At 40.3% G+C, this 17,543-nt stretch overlaps 1 protein-coding gene and 1 non-coding gene across 4 annotated transcripts in view; one reads left to right on the top strand and one right to left on the bottom strand.

The window, feature by feature from the left end:
* Positions 1-17,543, top strand: part of fars2 (phenylalanyl-tRNA synthetase 2, mitochondrial) — a 102,705-nt gene that overhangs the window by 13,445 nt on the left and 71,717 nt on the right. Inside the window, exon 1 of one of the 3 annotated variants that reach the window (XM_028968689.1) lies at positions 2,789-2,911. The exons of 1 other annotated variant lie outside the window; for it this stretch is intronic. In XM_028968689.1, the coding sequence (XP_028824522.1) occupies positions 2,840-2,911 (72 nt within the window). In that variant the 5' untranslated portion in view covers positions 2,789-2,839. Of the gene's footprint in view, positions 1-2,788; positions 2,912-14,886; positions 14,943-17,543 lie in introns of those variants that run through there. One more of the 3 variants, XM_028968691.1, reaches the window with a different exon arrangement.
* trnam-cau (transfer RNA methionine (anticodon CAU)) lies at positions 6,825-6,897 on the bottom strand. The gene has a single exon. It is a non-coding gene; the product is annotated as a tRNA-Met (tRNA).

Genomic DNA, 17,543 nt, shown 5'->3' with positions numbered 1-17,543 from the left:
TAATTTCTCATCGTCTTGGAGTCCTTCGGGTGTTTTTTAACAAACTCCATGCGGGCTTTCATGTGTTTTGCACTTAAGAGAGGCTTCTGGGTGGGTGGTAGTAGCCTAGTGGGTAACGCACTTGCCTGTGAACCAGAAGACCTGTGTTCAAATCCCACTTACTACCATTGTGTCCCTGAGCAAGACACTTCTGATAAATGCTGTAAATGTAAATGTTCTCTTGGGCCACTTGGGCCACCGTAAAGCCCTGACTGGTGGAGGGCTGCAGTGATAGTTGACTGTTTACAACTTTCTCCCATCTCCAAACTCGGCCACAGTGATCTTATGTTCTTCTTTACCTCTCTCACCAAGGCTCTTCTCCCCCGATAGCTCAGTTTGGTAGGACGGCCAGCTCCATGAAGGGTTCTGGTCATCCAAAACTTCAGCAGAATTTTCAGAAGTCAATTAATATCATCTAAAATAATTTTGCTCTCATGAGGGGTCAAATTGGGTTTAAATTTGTGCAAGAAGTTATGTATTTTGCCTGCATGATGACATAGTACCAACAAATACTGGATAACTAACCATGTCAGTTTTAACTTTTTTACTTAACAACCTAAGTAAACATCAGTGTATCATCAGAGTAGATGTACCTGATAAGAATGCGTCGGCATGTACTTCTGTAATGCTGAAATATCCCCTCATGTTCTGAAGCATCTGACAGGCCTCCTGCATCATATTCGGCCCTTTTGGCCCCTGTTTCAATCAGACACTCATTTCCACTGCAGTTCTTTTTCCTGCAGCTAATTTCAGTGCAGCGGTCAAGTGCATTTCAGCAGGCTGACTTTTAAACCTGAGCCCGGTAACGTAATTATGTGTTGTGTTATCGCCGACGGTGTGGTTTGAGCCATATTCCCCACAGTATAATTGCATTACAGAGAGTCTTAATTTTTGGTGGTGGTTTTAGAAAGATGTAAATATATTTTACAGCTAGTATTCATTGGGTAATCACCTTGAGTGCAAGTCGTTGCATTTGTTTAGCTGCCACTGAGACAAATTAGCCACTGTGTTAATTGTAGGAAATTGCACTGGAGGCACTGCGGCAAGGTAGTGGGTCCTCTGATGGCACAGAGTGGTGTGAAGCAGAACTCTCTAGGGTCTAGTCATGTCCTTTTCAGGCTAATTGGCATTATAACTCACCTGCACATTTTTCATTTTCGTTGTGGTTTAATATCCCTTCTCGAAGTGGTCGCCTTGTTCACTCATTTTTTGCATGTGCATTCAGAAGCAAAAATCGAATCTGTTTAGGTCTGACGTGGTTTTCTTGACTGATTAGTGTGCCAGTCATGTTTTTCACTTGTCAATTAGTTATACTAATAAACTTTGAAATATTGATACACAAGCCCTTGCATTTGAATCACTCACTGTCAATAAGCGTTTAATCCTGTTAGTCAGGGTGGCGAGTCCCTGAACCCATCCTGGGACACTGGGTGCAGGGTGGGGACTCAGCCAGGGCAGGGGGCGCAGATGCACACACTATTTAATCACACCTACAGTTAATTCAGAGTTGCCAGTTCACCTATGCAGTGGTTGCCAACCTTTTTTCCCTGAAGTCCAAGACAAGCCAGGACCCCCCCAACCCCAATTCCTTCCCGCATACACACATTAAAAGAATAAAATGATTAATTAATCATTTTTATTTCCAAAAAAAACCCCCAGCAGATTTAGTTTTTTTTTTTAATTCTCCGTGCTTTACACTGCAGGCTATATAGAGTCTGTATCAGAGCTGTCCCTAAATAAATGACAGGCACATTTATTTTTTACTTTTAAAAAGCCCAACTTTCTTTGTGTGTGCTATGAGTGGGAAATAAATTTGGGTCATAAATTTGTTGAGGGTGCGATGAGGGTGTTGGTCATCTATTCCACTCTTGACTCCTAAAATTAGTCTGAGGCAGTATTCAAAACAAAAAATTACAAGGTATGTATGACACTGGAAATGATTTTCGAACTGACACTAAGCACAGCAGTACACCCTCATCAGGTCATGTTGCCAGTTGTTTTCTAGTATGAGGTTAGATAAGAAGATAAGATAATCCTTTATTAGTCACAGAAGTGGGAAATTTGCATGGTAAGGCTTCTTTTGGATTTACATAAATAGATAACATCTTTACAGAGAAATCTGTAATTATGTTTTTACAAACAGAGTTTAAAATGGGTTGAGCCCATTGATTGATAGCTCTCACTCTTTCTGCTTCCTCATTTTGGAGGATTTAAACCTGCGCAATACATCACACTAGCAAACATCATTAATTTTTTTTCTTTCTTGTTTTATGTATTTATGTAAATCCTGTGGACGTCTTAGACCTAAAAATTGCAAGTTTAAATATAGTGCCTGTTAGGTTAATTAAACTTCAGAATGCATTTTGATGCATTTTGATCTTTTGCTGCTTGATCATGTTTGTCTGTCATTCCAAAAAAATAAAGACATACTGTACTGATTGGAAAATTGGAGTTGTTGTCAATGGTGCAACACCATTTTCTAGCCTAGTCTCTTGTTTAGAATCCATTCTTTTGCCGTTTTCCAATCCTCAGCCATGGTCTCCAGCTTGTTCTGTGGGATCCCATGGTACTGCAAGGCCAGCTGTTTGAATAATGTCTCTCCAATGTGACCTTGACCTGATTTTGGGTCTTTACCCAATGGGATGTGCTTGAAGCATCAGGGGGCATTTTCAACGAATGCCCTGACCAGCTTGGCTTCAGCTGACCCCTCTCAACCGCAGAAACATGTTTCTGGTTTATTCACAGGATCAACTGCCCAGTAGAATTCTGGGGTAAGAGGACAACATCTTCCACAAACCAGATGCTCTTTCATTCCCAGCTTCACCATTTTCTTCTAAATCCATCCATCAGTTTATTATTAGGGTTCCCAAAGGTAAACTAAAGCACCACTCCACAACTTCTATACATTCATGACATTTATCAGACTCCCTTTTCCAGGACGACTTATAATCAGTAGTTACAGGGACGTCCCCTGGAGACACTCTGGGTTAAGCATCTTGCTAAGAGTTTACCCTTCTTGTGCGTCTTTTTATTTGAACTATTGATCTAATAGTAAAATTATTTGCTCCTTTATCATATGTCTGAGTGGAGTATTGATGAGACTGTTTTTTTATCCACTGTGCCATATGTATACCACCATCACTGCTTGCATTATTCAGCACTTGTAAAACCCCTCTTGCTGCTGAAAATGCACATATTCTGCTGTTTCCATAGTGATTTTTCTTTAAATCCATTATCATAATGATCTCTCTTTTTTGCTAAAACCCATCCCATACTGTAGGTTGCACTTAGCTGGCACTACTGTCAAACTGGCATTATGTCTGGGGCTTGTTTGCTAGTGTAAGGTGAACAGCATCTTCAGTGATGGTTGGGCATGTGACATATTGTCAGGCACAGGTTTTAATAACCAGGAATGAGGGAGTAATTTGTGTTACAACTGTCAGTCATCGGGCTCCTCCCATTATAAAAACATCATTAAATGTTCTGGGTGACACACTAACAAATCATCAAATCCTGAAGATGCCTTTGACATTCATTAATGACTGGTAGTAGCCTCATCTATGAACCAGAAGACCACAAAGTCACAGGTTTAACCCCCACGTATTAACATTGCTTTCCTGAGCATGACAGTTAACCCTGAGTTGCTGCTGGCGGACTGTCCCTGTAAATACAGCATCTCCAGAAACATTAACATTTATGGCATTTAGCTTAAAATCAGTAGTTACATGGATGGATAATGGCTCCTGCTAAATGCCATAAACAAAAATGGAAACTTTTTTGAACACGCTCCACACTTGGTTGACTGGGTTATCATAGAGGTGTGACAGGAAAGAAAACCAGACATGAACAGTTTATCTTTTTATGCAAATTAGGTTGCCAAAATCATCATAAATTCCAGGACTTTGCTCAACTCGTACCTGTATTTTTCCTCTACGTCACCTTCGACATAGCACATATGGAACAATGTGCAACATTTTTAGGTAGTATATATTTTAGATTATTTAACCTGATAAATTTCTGCTTCATTGAGACAGTTGTATTTCACCAACATATTCCCTGTGGAGTCGTCAGCTGACATAATTTTTCCAGTTTCATTTTGGAGATTTTTCTGCTTGATAGCTCCCTGTGCTTACAGAGATGAATGTGGTTCCATAATTGAGTAGATGTAATGGAAATCAGATGTACAGCTGGGTTTCTTCTGAAATTGGATGGAGCTGACTGCCTGATGAAATGACACATGACAGACCCGCCAACCCACAATCGTGTCTCATGTTGCTAAAAAAAGTTTAATGCTAAACCCCTTCTGGGGAAAAAAATTGTTAAATTTGAAACAGGAAGTCATTTTATCCTGAATGCTTATTCAACTCCAGCGAATCCTTAAGTGCCACCATCTGTTGAAAAGTGACATGTGAATAGTCCATGTCCATCCCCTGACCCAAGACCACCTCATACTCTGCCCTTGACTGAATTGTCGATTGATTTGTCGCAGCTCAGCTCAAGACTCTCCCTTTCATTGTCATAGTCACCTTAACTTTAAAAACAATATAATCTACCTCAATGTAAAATGTAGAAGATATACACACAGCAATAGCAACCACTGCATTTTTTCTGTACCTGCTTCCGCATTATAGTTTTACTTAATTCAGTTCTTCACATATCAGTCACTAACATTTTCAGCCATATCAGCAAACTCCCCTCCCCATAAAGGATTATGTATATTGGATATATTTAATCAATATTTTAAAATGAAAAATGAAGACACACAAGTTGGTATTACCTTATAAGTCAGTTAAGTGAGATGCATTGTGGTATCCACCCTTTATTTTTGGAATATTTGAGCACTGTCCACCCTTTGTGAGGGTTTAGAGTAAAAGGTCTCAGGAGTTGCAGGTGAGATCCTTTAGAGGGATAAGCAAGAATCTTTAAAGTGCAGTTTTATCTCTTGTCTCAAAAAAAATAAATCCAAGGTAGTGTAGAGACTCCCAATCCAGTGAAGGTTTCTTTAAAAGCTGTTTTGAGACTCAAAAAGAAAGATGTCTTTTTTTTTTTTTATGTTGGGGAATTGTAATGGCCATGAGTTCAGGACCTTGGAGACTCACCTTCGTTTTAGAAGTTGTTGTGGTGTGTAATTAAAGTTTTGAGAGGCTTACTATCCTATAGATATAAATTCTTTCATCTGCAGCAAGTTCGCACAGGCGCAACAGCGAACACTCCCTGTTTGTGAACGCCGGAGGACGCAGACAGTATGATTAATGGCCTAATGGGAGATGACAGGCTGCGAGGGGCGTGTCAACACCCCGGATCCTGCCAGCGGGATTCAGCGGAAGGCAGCCAAGCAGGAGAGGAGAGGGAGAATTTCAGTGATGGATGTTTGCTCAGACGGTGCCAAGCCTCCAATGGTTGTGGGCAATGGAGGAGGTTTGTTTCTTGCTCAGGTTGCCAATTGGAGTGCGTGGCAGTTGGCCAGCTGGTGTTGCCGGACTCCTGGAGGGGTGTACCTGAACGCATAGGGATTGTGGATAATCGGCCTTACCTGCTTCCCACAGTACTTGTATGTGTCTGCTTGATGGGGAATTTAAGTTTTTCATCTTTTAAATATGTTTATCTTTTTGTTTTTTCCTTATAGAAGCCAGGTATGTCAGTTATACCGTAAAATGTTCTGTTTCAGAAACACAGGCAAAAAGTTGAATAATTCTCACAAGCTTTTATATCCCTGACAATAACTATAAAATGTACACTAAATTTAGAAATGTCCCTGTCTTTCATGAAAGGAAAGAAAATATGAAACGTGTTTGAAATATTACAAAGTAATTAATATTTATTTTAATGGTTTTGCTGATTCATGTAACAAGTATAATTAGATCCTCATTCTAAACTTAGACAGGCTTCAGCTTGATTTCTTCCTGGTGTGTGTGTGAGTGTTAGTGTGTGTTTGCCTTTTTCCATCTGTCCGCACAGACCCTCTCAGCTTTGCTTGTATTCTAAAGGGACCCAATGGCCTGTGACCTTTGTCGTTTTTTTTTTTTTTTTATTCCCAACCCCTCCAATCACACGGCTCTCTGAGCACAGAGTGCCACTGATCCCAGTCTGTGGATAAACACCCACACACTTCCACAGACCCATAAGCTGCTATCTGTCTGCAGCTTTCTAATGTGCTGCTTTTTTATGAGCAAGATCATCCAGACAGTCAAAAATATCAGGGTGAAAAAAAAATGCTTTGTTTTTCTTTATTTAATCTTGATCTTTGGTTGCATTCACCCCTCGGGAAAATACTGGGGCATTTGCACTTTTAAACACGTCTATTACTCCTCCTAACCAGTTCTTCTAACTTGTTGTCTTGAAGCCAGTATGCATTACCACTGTGTTTCTTATAGTTTTGTACAGTGTTGCCTACTTTGGTGATGCCCTTATACTCATATTTCTTTAGTCACTAGCCTGTCCACACATGCAAACATGGCATGAGATTTAGGTTTAGCACTCAAACTGTTTTGATTACTTTAAACAGGGAAAGAAAAATTCTTTGTAGGCCCTCGGGGTGGCTGCACTTTGAAAAAAAAAAGTGAAGTGATTGTCACTTGTGATACTCAGCAGCACAGCACATGGTGCACACAGTGAAATGTGTCCTCTGCATTTAACCCATCACATTGAGTGAGCAGTGGGCAGCCATGACAGGTGCCCGGGGAGCAGTGCTTTGCTCAGTGGCACCTTGGTGGATCGGGATTCGAACAACCTTCCAATTACGGGGCCACTTCCACTAGACCACCACTGCCCCATAAATCAAACACTGCCCTGTGTGAGGATCGAACTCACGACCTTCAACTTATGAGACTGACGCGCTACCAACTGCGCTAACAACACTTGCTTTGATTTTCCCTTGACAAGGACGACCAGTGAGTGGTTGGGTTTCTTCCGGCAAATGATGGTTCAGGCGACTGGCCTTGGTTGGATGGGAGCAGTAAAAATAGGCCGAGGATCTGTTTGTCCCCATGGGGCGGCTGAGTTTGTGTCAAGTTTGTCAACAAGACTATGTTGCACCTGTTAAGACGACGTTTCACTGCTAACTACACCATGTTGTACCAGATGGAAAATAGTCCTGACCTTGACCTGACCTTGACCACAGAGAACAAAAATGGCGAAAGTTCTGTCCCAGCAAGAATGGGCAGAATGTCACTATGAGCATTCCTGTTTTTTTTTTAATAATATCATCTGAAATGACAGGTTGGTCCAGTGTCCCCGGCCTCTTGGGTGTCCTGCTTAGAAGCAGCCGGAGCTTCATACTCTGCTGAGCTGGTGACACATGGCAGATAGACGGACCGAGTTGCTGTTTAAGGAGGACGTTGTTATACAGCAGAGTGCAGGCTCCGCACATTTACTCTTCTCAATGGCACATAAGAAAGCTCGCCTGCTTTCTGCTGTCACCTACAACTTCTACTCCTGGGAGCCTCTCTCACCCACCCGCAGACTACAGCTACATTGTACTGATCTGCAAAAAGCTCCTTTATTGCACTTTTATCCATGACAAGCTTTGTGTAACTCCACAAAAATAAGCCACTCTAGCTCTGAAGTGATGGCGCAAATAAAATAAAGGAACAAATCAAATTGTGCTGCCATTAAACCTTAGCCAAATTGCAATTTCTTTTCCCACCCCTGGCCGGTGGAGAATACATAAGCAACAATAAACAGAGATGCAGGTTTGTGGTTTTGGAGATGGCTGTTTTAATAAAGCCCAGAAGGGAAACAGGAAGAAGACACTGTGTGTGTGTGTGTGTGTGTGTGTGTGTGTGTGTGTGTCTGTGTGTGTGTGTGTGTTTTGTTTGGGTTTTTTTTTTGGCCAAGTCAAGGGATTCACCAGGGAGTGTGTGGGCACAGGAGGCACTACCCTTGTGCTTCCATGGGAACAGTGTGCCAGCAAGAGGAGAGTGGCATCTGTCTTTGGCTCAGACTTGAGGGAACTGCCCTTTGGCAGGAGTCCCAAGCATTGCCGGGGACGGCGGAACGACATGCTGGCTCTGTGGCTTGAAGGTTCCTGTTGGACGGGCTGCTAACGCTGCCCACGAGGCCCCAGTGCTGAAGCCTTGATCATGACTCTTCATTCCTGGGAGCTGGTGTGTCCAGAGCAGGGGACTGTGCTTTACATAAACCTCACCACTTGTTTCATACAATTTGTTGCCTTTCAGATGTTGTTCTTGGTATTATATAAAATATGCATTGAGGTATTTTAATGTTACACTTTGTAGGAGTCCACTAAGCACATATTCCAACAAAAATGGTCTTGGAGAAGGATCTAATGATAGTTGAACTTGTCTGTTTTTTTTCCTGACCTTTAAGTCTGTTTTGAAAACTTACTTTAAGCCCTGGCAACTCCTGGCCACTAGTGACCATCATCTTAGATGTCAGTGTTTGATTTTATGCCATGCACAGTAGATTTGTTCTATGGTCAAGTACTTCATTCCAAGGCGTGCACACTAGGTTGCTCCTACCACTGTCTGAATATTGTTTAACTCTTTCTATGAATTCTCCCCTCATTAAACACTGTCTGCTTTGTATAATTCATTATAATTCATTTCACAGCTACTTGTAATATAAATTTAAATGGTACTAACTACTGTGATGAAGACCCCATGCAGACAGTCAGTGATCTCTGTCATTGTCATTTTCATGTCTTTGTCTCAGTTACACAACACAGTAAAGCTATTGATCTTTAATAAAGACCTCAGCTTGCAGTTTAAAACAACGCTGCTCTGTATGAACTTCACAAGGAAGGCCAGAAAGTTCACAGTGAACTGCATGTAAGGGCATGTCGACTTTCACCTCAGTTCATATCGTTCATCAATATTTGCCTGTTGAAGCTTCTGGGTATTTTCCTTTTGTCAGTTTTTTTATGTGTGAAAAGATTGTCTGTCTGTTGTTTTCTTCTTGATCTTGGATTTGAGGCCAATTTCTGTTGTCTTCTAATTCCTGTGCAGAGTAATCAGAGCAAAGGGCGGCTATTTTGAAGAAACTAGAATATAAAACATGTTTTTTAGTTATGAAGTACCTAACTGTTAATGAACATGTGGAGCTTTGATGCCTTCAGTGAGAATCTACCAATGCAAATGGTCATGAAAATAAAGAAAACACATTGAATGAGAAGATGTGTCCAAACTTTTGGCCTGTACTGTATGTACAGAGTGGATACATATACACACCAGTATCAGTGCAGTCTTTTCCTCGTTTTGCCCCGGTTGCAACTCAATGAGCATGACAATGTTGCATATACACAGCCATTATGCACACTACTGATATTACTAACTGAGCACCGTACCCCTCTAATTCAAATTTGATTTGTCGCATACAGAGTCATACACGGTATGATATGCAGTGAAATGCTTTTAGCGACTGCTACGGACCACAGTATTGCAAATGTTGCAAGTATACAATGAAAACCAAAATGCAAATATTGCAAACATAACCAAATATTACACTTTAACATAAAATATGTGTAACAGGTAGGCTGAAGGTGTGCAAATGAGTGAAAGTCAATGAGTGTGTGTGTGTATATATATAAGATTTTGTGCAAAGAATAAAAAGAGCAGAGATATTGTGCAAAGTGAGTTTGTGCAAAGAGTCCAGAGTGGTTGAGAGTAAACGTGCCTGAGTGTATTGGAGTTCTATGTACTGTTGTTGTTGAAAGTTCCAATAGCCTGCGAGAAGAAGCTCTTCCTCATTCTCTCTGTGTTGGACTTCAGGGAGCGGAAGCGCTTCCCTGATCGCAGCAGAGAGAACAGTCCAATGTTGGGGTGGCTGAGGTCCTTCACTATCTTCCTGGCCCTGGTCCGTTTGCTGTAGATAGATTGAAGGTCAGGAAGCTTGGTACAGATGATGCGTTCGGCTGATCGAACCACCCTCTGTAGGGCTTGCCTGTCCTGCATGGTGCTGTTCCCGAACCCGGTTGAGATGTTTCCCGTCAGGATGCTCTCTATGGTGCAGGAGTAGAAGTTCCTGAGCACCTTGGAGGGCAGTCTGAAGTCTCTCAGGCGTCTGAGGTGGTAAAGACGCTGCCGGGCCTTTTTCACCACGGTGCTGATGTGACAGGACCATGACAGGTCCTGCGTTATGTTAACACCGAGGTATCGGAAGCTGTCCACTCTCTCCACTGGGCTCCTGTTGATGACAGGTGTCTGGTAGGTTCTCTCCTGCTTGGTACTTAAGTCCACTATTAACTCCTTTGTCTTGCTGACGTTCAGGTGGAGATTGTTCCTCTGGCACCAATTCTCCAGATTTCCAACCTCCTCATCAAACTACACATTATTTTTATTCTTGAGGTTGGTCAACATCAAGATTAGATGATTGTATAATCGGAAATTGTGTAATACTGCAAATTTGACCGTTGACTAACGATTACTCATATTTCGGCATGTCATTGGGCCAAAGCATTTTAATCCTGGCTATCAGTAACTAGGTGAGAAAACAGAAAATACCATCAAAATATTCATTGGGGTGTAATGCAGTGTTCTTTGGCTGTGTCTAGGGCTGCTACATCTGCCAAATATATATGCTTTTTTAAATGAAGTGCCACGCAAGCTACCAGAACAATAAATAATTTGTAAAAAAAAAAAAAAGAACAATACAAATCAGAAAATTTAACAGGATTTGTTTGAATGTCAGAACTTGTTCTCTACACTACACTGCAGACGCACACACTTTTGCAGACGAACACATTCACCCTCACACACACACACACACTTTCTCTCACTCGCTTTGTTCAGACACTTTCATTGTAATGCAAAAATGTTAGTATGTTCACATGCTCCTGGCTCAGGTTCGCTCTTTTCTTTGAGGCTATGTTGCCTGCTGCAGAAAACAGCCACTCAGATGGTGTTGATGTGGAAGGTATGCAGAGGTAAGAAGTGAAGTGATTTGTCATTGAGAAACACTGCAGCACAGCCCACGGTGACAGAACAAAATGTGTCCTCAGCTTTTAACCCTTTTAACGCTTTTTTCATAAAAACGTAAAACCACATGTTTAAATGCAGATGTATTATGGCCCATATGGCCTTGTTACTTACCTCCGCTATGAGCCTATCTATGAGGCGTAAACTCTACTAAGCAAGAGAGACCAAGTCTGTTCGCTCCGCGCTCAACTGAAGTTTAAGGTTTTTTTAATAATTAAATGTCTCCGCATCGTGAGACACAACGAATCAATTATGAAATTCTTTTAGTAATAGATTTTTATCGATTTTTACTGATTTAATTGATGCGTTGTTGCAGCACTTGCTGTGTCACAGTAAAATTCCTATTCCAAAGAAATTATGATGGTGGTAAAGGGGCCTTCACCATGACAGGAGTGTCACTTTCTTGTCCCCTGAGACAAATCTGAGGCTGACACTACTGCAGCTCAGCAAATCACCTCTAAGGGCACCCAGTGGTGTAATGAAAAAGGGTGGGGAACTGGCAGCTGGTTAGCATTCTAACTTTTGTAAATATCTTTACATAGCTCAGTTACTGAATAAATTAATGTCACTGTTCCTGAGGTGTGCAAAGAATTACAATATACAAAATTAATATTATTAATATTATTATTATTATCTAATTACCAAAACATGGAGCAGATTACGGCTGTACTACCAAAAAAAGCTCAGCAGGGATGGGTGATATTTTGAGTCTGTTGAGGTTAAAGATGCCGAGAAGCTTGTTTCAGCCACGATGAATTACACTGAATGTGTGAAAGCATCTGATAAAGCTACACAAGTGAAAGTGGCAAAACAAAAATAATACTGCCACTAACTGTACTTTAAATTCTAGATTTAGAATTATGTATAGGTTTTTTATCTTTAGCTTTCGATTATTGAAACTGTAAAGAATTAGTTTTCTTCTGGCTATCAACGCTGTAAAAAATGTAAGAAATTGGCGAAACGTAGAACAATACAACAAATATATAATTAAAAACAATTGTCAATAGTGTTGGAGTTCACTTTTGTAGCACCTTTTCAATAGCACTTCAGTATAGCCTTTCTAAATATCACAAAGCATTTTGTTCTTTAATGATGTGAAGAAAGAAAACTATTTCACCTGAAATGTACATCCAGTTTAGTATTTGGAAAGTTAAAATAATATTGTGAGCATATCCACACTGACCATTCTCTGACCATTAGTTTACAAACCATCATTTATGCATAAGCCACAACTGGATAATATAAAAAGATCTGCTGTTATACTGCTGGGTCTGTGAGGGTTATGAATCCCAAATCACATTATCTACTGCCTGCAGATATGAGGTCAGTGTGAGTAGCATGCTGCCTGCGCCATGCCTGCTTTTCCAACCCCATGCCGCATGTTCAAATTCAAGTGCTATATTTTTATGTGTTGTGCCTAAACAATGCCAACATTGCTGCTACAAATGCCAAAATGGCATTTATTGAAATAATTATATTATGTATTTACATATATACATAAATCTCAAATTTATCCTCTTTCTCCCTTCGGCTGCTCCTGTTACCACATCAGATCAGCTGGTATGGTTCTTTGCACATTTGACCTTGCAAATGTTTCATGCCAGATCACTTTCTGACGCAACCCTCCCCATTTACTAGGACTTGGTACAGGCATCAAAATACACTGTCACTTGTTGCAGAATTACAACATCACTTTTAACAATTCTAAAAAAAAGGCCAGCAAATGTTTTTTTTTTCTCAAAGCCACATTTATATATTTTTAATGGATCCTATTGTTTGTACTCATGATGCTATTGGATGGAAAAAGTGTTTATTGGTCTGGTCATCTTGCCGTGAACTTATTCTACTTTTTTGTGTTTATTACAATGTCTAGAACATATACATATTTAGTTATTTTAGAAAACATTGATCAAATTTGATTTAGAGCTTATTATGTCTATGTTGTAATTCTACAATGTTGGGTCAGAGTGGTAGCCTGTTGCATTGTTTAGGGACAGGTGTGAATGGTCTTGAAGGTGAACCTGTTAGTGCTCTGGGTGGGATGCATGTGTCCCTTTTAGTATGATAAGTAGACTATAATATGCCAATTAGACAGCATTGTTTGAATGTAGTGGAGTTTTGATCAACATTTGCATTGAAATGGTTATTCTTTGATGGATAATACTTAGCTCTCTACCCTTGGTACATGGTCTGCTGCAGTCCAAAATGGAGAGAGTGATTTTGAAATGGACTTGGATGACACTGATGCTGAGAAGAGACTGATTTAGAGAATGAGGATGTAGGTGAAATGGACCAACCCATTGACTGCCCAGCTAATGATGATATGGACATCAAGCCCCAACCAAAAAAACACACAGTGCCCCGTGACAGGTTTCGTTGGTTGAAAAAGGAGGTTATCAGTCCTAATACAGATTTTTCTCGTTCAGAAATCACCAATGATGCCACCTCCCTCCTGACCCCACTGGAGTACTTCCAAAAGTTTGTAATGGAAGATATGATTGAGACTCGGACAAGACTCTGACAAGAAACACAAATGAGTACAGCTTGCAAAAAAGGGAACATCTCTAAACACCAATAATAAGGAAATTGAGATGATGCTTGGCATGTACCTGAAGATGTGCCTAATGCAAATGTGTTCAGTCCGTATGTATTGGGAGACAGACACACGGTACACCCGTTTCTGATGTGATGTCCCGGAACAGATTCCAATCTCTGTTGACTTCATTACACCTTATAAACAATTTAACTGTGTCAGAGATGGAAAAGATGGACAAACTCTGGGAACTCAGACAATGGCTAAATTCATTTAGGGAAAGATGCCTGCAGGTGGTACCTGAAGAACACAACTCTGTGGATGAAATGATGATTCCTTTCAAGGGGAGATTCAGTAACATCAAACACTGTGTAGCAAGTGCAATGTTCGTCTGTGCCTCTCAGATGAAAAGAACTGTCTTAGGGACTATCACTGCAAATAAACACAGACTTCATTCAAACCACACTGAATGTGACCAAATAATTATTTCCAAAATTTTTTATTAAGAAATGCTTATCCATAAAAAAATATGATTGTTGTGTGATTATTACTTATGATATATACTGCTATGGGGCTAAATATGTGAACAACCCTGCAAATGAATGCTTAAATGTTCTGTATACCAGTTCAGGCAAAGTGAGTACAAATACAGAGATTCTGCTCACAACTAGGCCCAACGTGGCAATATTACAACATTTCCCTAAAAACTTACTAGAAAATAAAAAATGCGAAAAATCTTTAATTCCTACATCAGAGGCATACTAAAACAATATCTGAGAAAAAATTTTTTTTGCTCATTTTTTTTCTATATTTGGGTCTTATAGGGTTAATACTCTGTGTCTGATTGTGAACATGCAAAATAGTTGTCATGTTTTCAAGTTAACTTGATCAAATTTATAAAAAGAGTTTCATATCTTAATGGTTGTATGTTTTCATGCAGCAGTAAAATGCAATGATCATCAACAATGATAATTATGATTTATTCCACACTGTGAATGGACACTATGCAAAGTTAGGATATTATGAATATTCATTTATAATAATGATTGGATATTATCATTCATGAACAAATGTATGTGATCACATTTAAATTCAACATTAATCAACATTCTCCGCTGAGTCTGTGATGGACTCACTCACAGGGCATTTGTGACAGTCCAGGAATTTAATGAATATTTCAATGTTGTGTCAAGACTTATCCCATCCCAAGATCTTCACCTCCCTGGCACATGGAATCAGGCCAAAACATACTGCTATAAGACTCATTATAACACAAACAGACTTTCTGCATCCGAAAAGCTGATGTTAGCAGCGTGACATTTTACTGTCCTATCACGCCATTAGCCTCTCACCACTAGTTTCTCTGCTCAGATTTGTGAAACATTACAGCCTTTCGACACTCACCAAGATGGATTGGGAGATTTGCGTGGGTTGAGGTAATTAATGAATGTGCCTTCTTAAAACACCAACAAAGACTCATTTGCATGCATATTTGCATATGAATAATGTATGGTTGTGTTTTTGAGCTCAAATCTACCACACAACATTTGTGAGACGAAGCAGGAGAGGGGAGAAAAAAATCTTTCTATAGATGTGTGTGTGTGTGTGTGTGTGTGTGTGTGTGTGTGTGTGTGCATTTTAAATGATTTTCACAAAAATGGCTGCAATATAACAGAGTGAAAAATGTCAAGGTGTCTGAGCACTTTACGTGTAGTTGTTGGCTGGTGTAATTGAATATCCATATGTTTCTTATACATGTATCATTTTTGTATGTTATGTAGTTATAGTATTGCACATTGCACAGTGCTACCACTACAGAGCAAATTCTCTTATTCTTTGTGTGGAGGCAAAAGGAATTGAAGTTGTACCTGAGAATAGCCTTATACAGTTTTAGATTATATTAATAATTTTTCCAGTGAGTCCCCTTGACAGAAGTCCTCCATGTCTATTACCTCAGGTTTGGTTAATGCTAGATGTTGTCCCTTTTCTGTAAGAGCCTGGTGGTGCTGATCAGTCCTGGGAATGGGCATTTGGAGGAAGCTTTCCAATACAGGCCAAAAGTTTGGACACACCTTCTCATTCAATGTGTTTTCTTTATTTTCATGACCATTTACATTGGTAGATTCTCACTGAAGGCATCAAAACTATGAATGAACACATGGGGAGTTATGTACTTAACAAAAAAAGGTGAAATAACTGAAAACATGTTTTATATTCAAGTTTCTTCAAAATAACCACCCTTTGCTCTGATTACTGCTTTGCACACTCGTGGCATTCTCTCGATGACCTTCAAGAGGTCGTCACCTGAAATGGTTTTCCAACAGTCTTGAAGGAGTTCCCAGAGGTTGTTGGTCAGCACTTGTTGGCCCCTTTGCCTTCACTCTGTCCAGCTCACCCCAAACCATCTCGATTGGGTTCAGGTTAAGTACATAACTCCACATGTGTTCATTTGTAGTTTTGATGCCTTAAGTGAGAATCTACCAAAGTAAATGGTCATGAAAATAAAGAAAAAACAAAAAAGAGGATGAAGTAGAAAAGAGCTCATATGGGGAACTTCATCTGAGGGGAATCAGGTGGTTTCTGTTGCAAGTTTGAGTGAATCAGGTCAAGTCTGTGTCACGAATCTTTCCCTGTGTGCCTAATTTTTGTTTCTCTCTCTCTATGCCTGTTAGAGCTTGGATGTATATTTTGGATGAGATCACAAGATAATTATTTTTACATTTACCTGTGTTTGCCCTGACATGCTATGTCACACAAATTTGAAAAAAAAATCCAGTTGATGCTCACTTGCAATTGCAAGGCATATTTTCAAAAATAAATGAAAATGTTAAATTTCAGTATCTGCTGGAGATTATTTCTGTGTCTCTTTAAATGTGTGATATGGGTAGTTACTGTGTGTGTGTGTGTGTGTGTGTGTGTGTGTGTGTGTGTGTGTGAATGAATGGTTGGACTTGGTTGGTGAATGATGGAGTGTGTGCATGCTTTGGAGTGCTCCTTCAGGGTTTGTAGTAGTGTGGCTTGTCTGCAGCTAAGTGTGTGTGAATTATGACTGCATGGCCCAAGGCAGGGACACACTCAGCGAGGCCAGTACTGCAGTAGTCTCCTAGAAGGTGTATGTGTGTGTGTGTGTGTGTGTGTGTGTGTGTGTGCATGTGTGTCTTTTTCTCTCTGCAGATTTATGCCGGGCTTCATTGTGACCTCTTCTGTCAGTGATTAGAGTGGCATATCTCTGCTGGGTGCTGTGAACCAAGGCATCAATTAAAGGGCCACGCAGGAGGGGAGTCCCTGATGCTCAGCATGAGATAAAGCATTTTCATACAGTATACAGTCTAGCGATCAGATGAGTTGCAAAGTCACTCTTTACCATGAAAATAAACTTAATCAAAAAAAAAAAAAACATTTACAAGGCATTTCAGCCCTGCCACAAAAGGACCTGCTGAGATCATTTCTCGTTCACACAAGTGAGAGTAATGACGAGCAGAAGGCTGGAGATGATTCTGTCATGCTGATTGAGTTAGAACAGCAGACTGGATGCTTTAAAAGAGGGCGAAGCTTGAAATCATTGTTATTCCTCAGTTAACCATGGTTACCTGGTGCAAGGCAAGGTGCAACCATGGTGCAAGGAAACACGTGCAGTCATCCTTGCGTTGCATAAAAAGGGCTTCACAGGCAAAGATTTTGCTGCTACTAAGATTGCACCTAAATCAACCAATTATGGGAACATCAAAAACTACAAGAAGAGAGGTTCCGTGTGTGCCACCAGTGCAGAGCTTGCTCAGCAATGCCAGCAGGCATGTGTGAGGGCATCTGCATGTGAAGGCTTTTTGGAGGATGGCCTGGTGTCAAGAAGGGCAGCAAAAAATCTTCTCTCCAACAAAAACATCAAGGAGAGACTGATATTTTGCTAAAAGTACAGGGATTAGACTGCTGAGGACTGATTTAAGCCCCTTTCTGAATGTTTGGGGCATCTGGAAAAATGATTGTCCAGAGAAGAAAAGGTGAGCGCTACCATCAGTCCAGTCTTGTTCCAACAGTAA

The sequence above is a fragment of the Denticeps clupeoides genome, chromosome 2 (assembly GCF_900700375.1).
Source record: "Denticeps clupeoides chromosome 2, fDenClu1.1, whole genome shotgun sequence".
Lineage (NCBI taxonomy): Eukaryota > Metazoa > Chordata > Actinopteri > Clupeiformes > Denticipitidae > Denticeps > Denticeps clupeoides.
The sequence above is the reverse complement of the archived record's forward strand: the minus strand, read 5'-3'. Positions and strand labels throughout refer to the sequence as shown.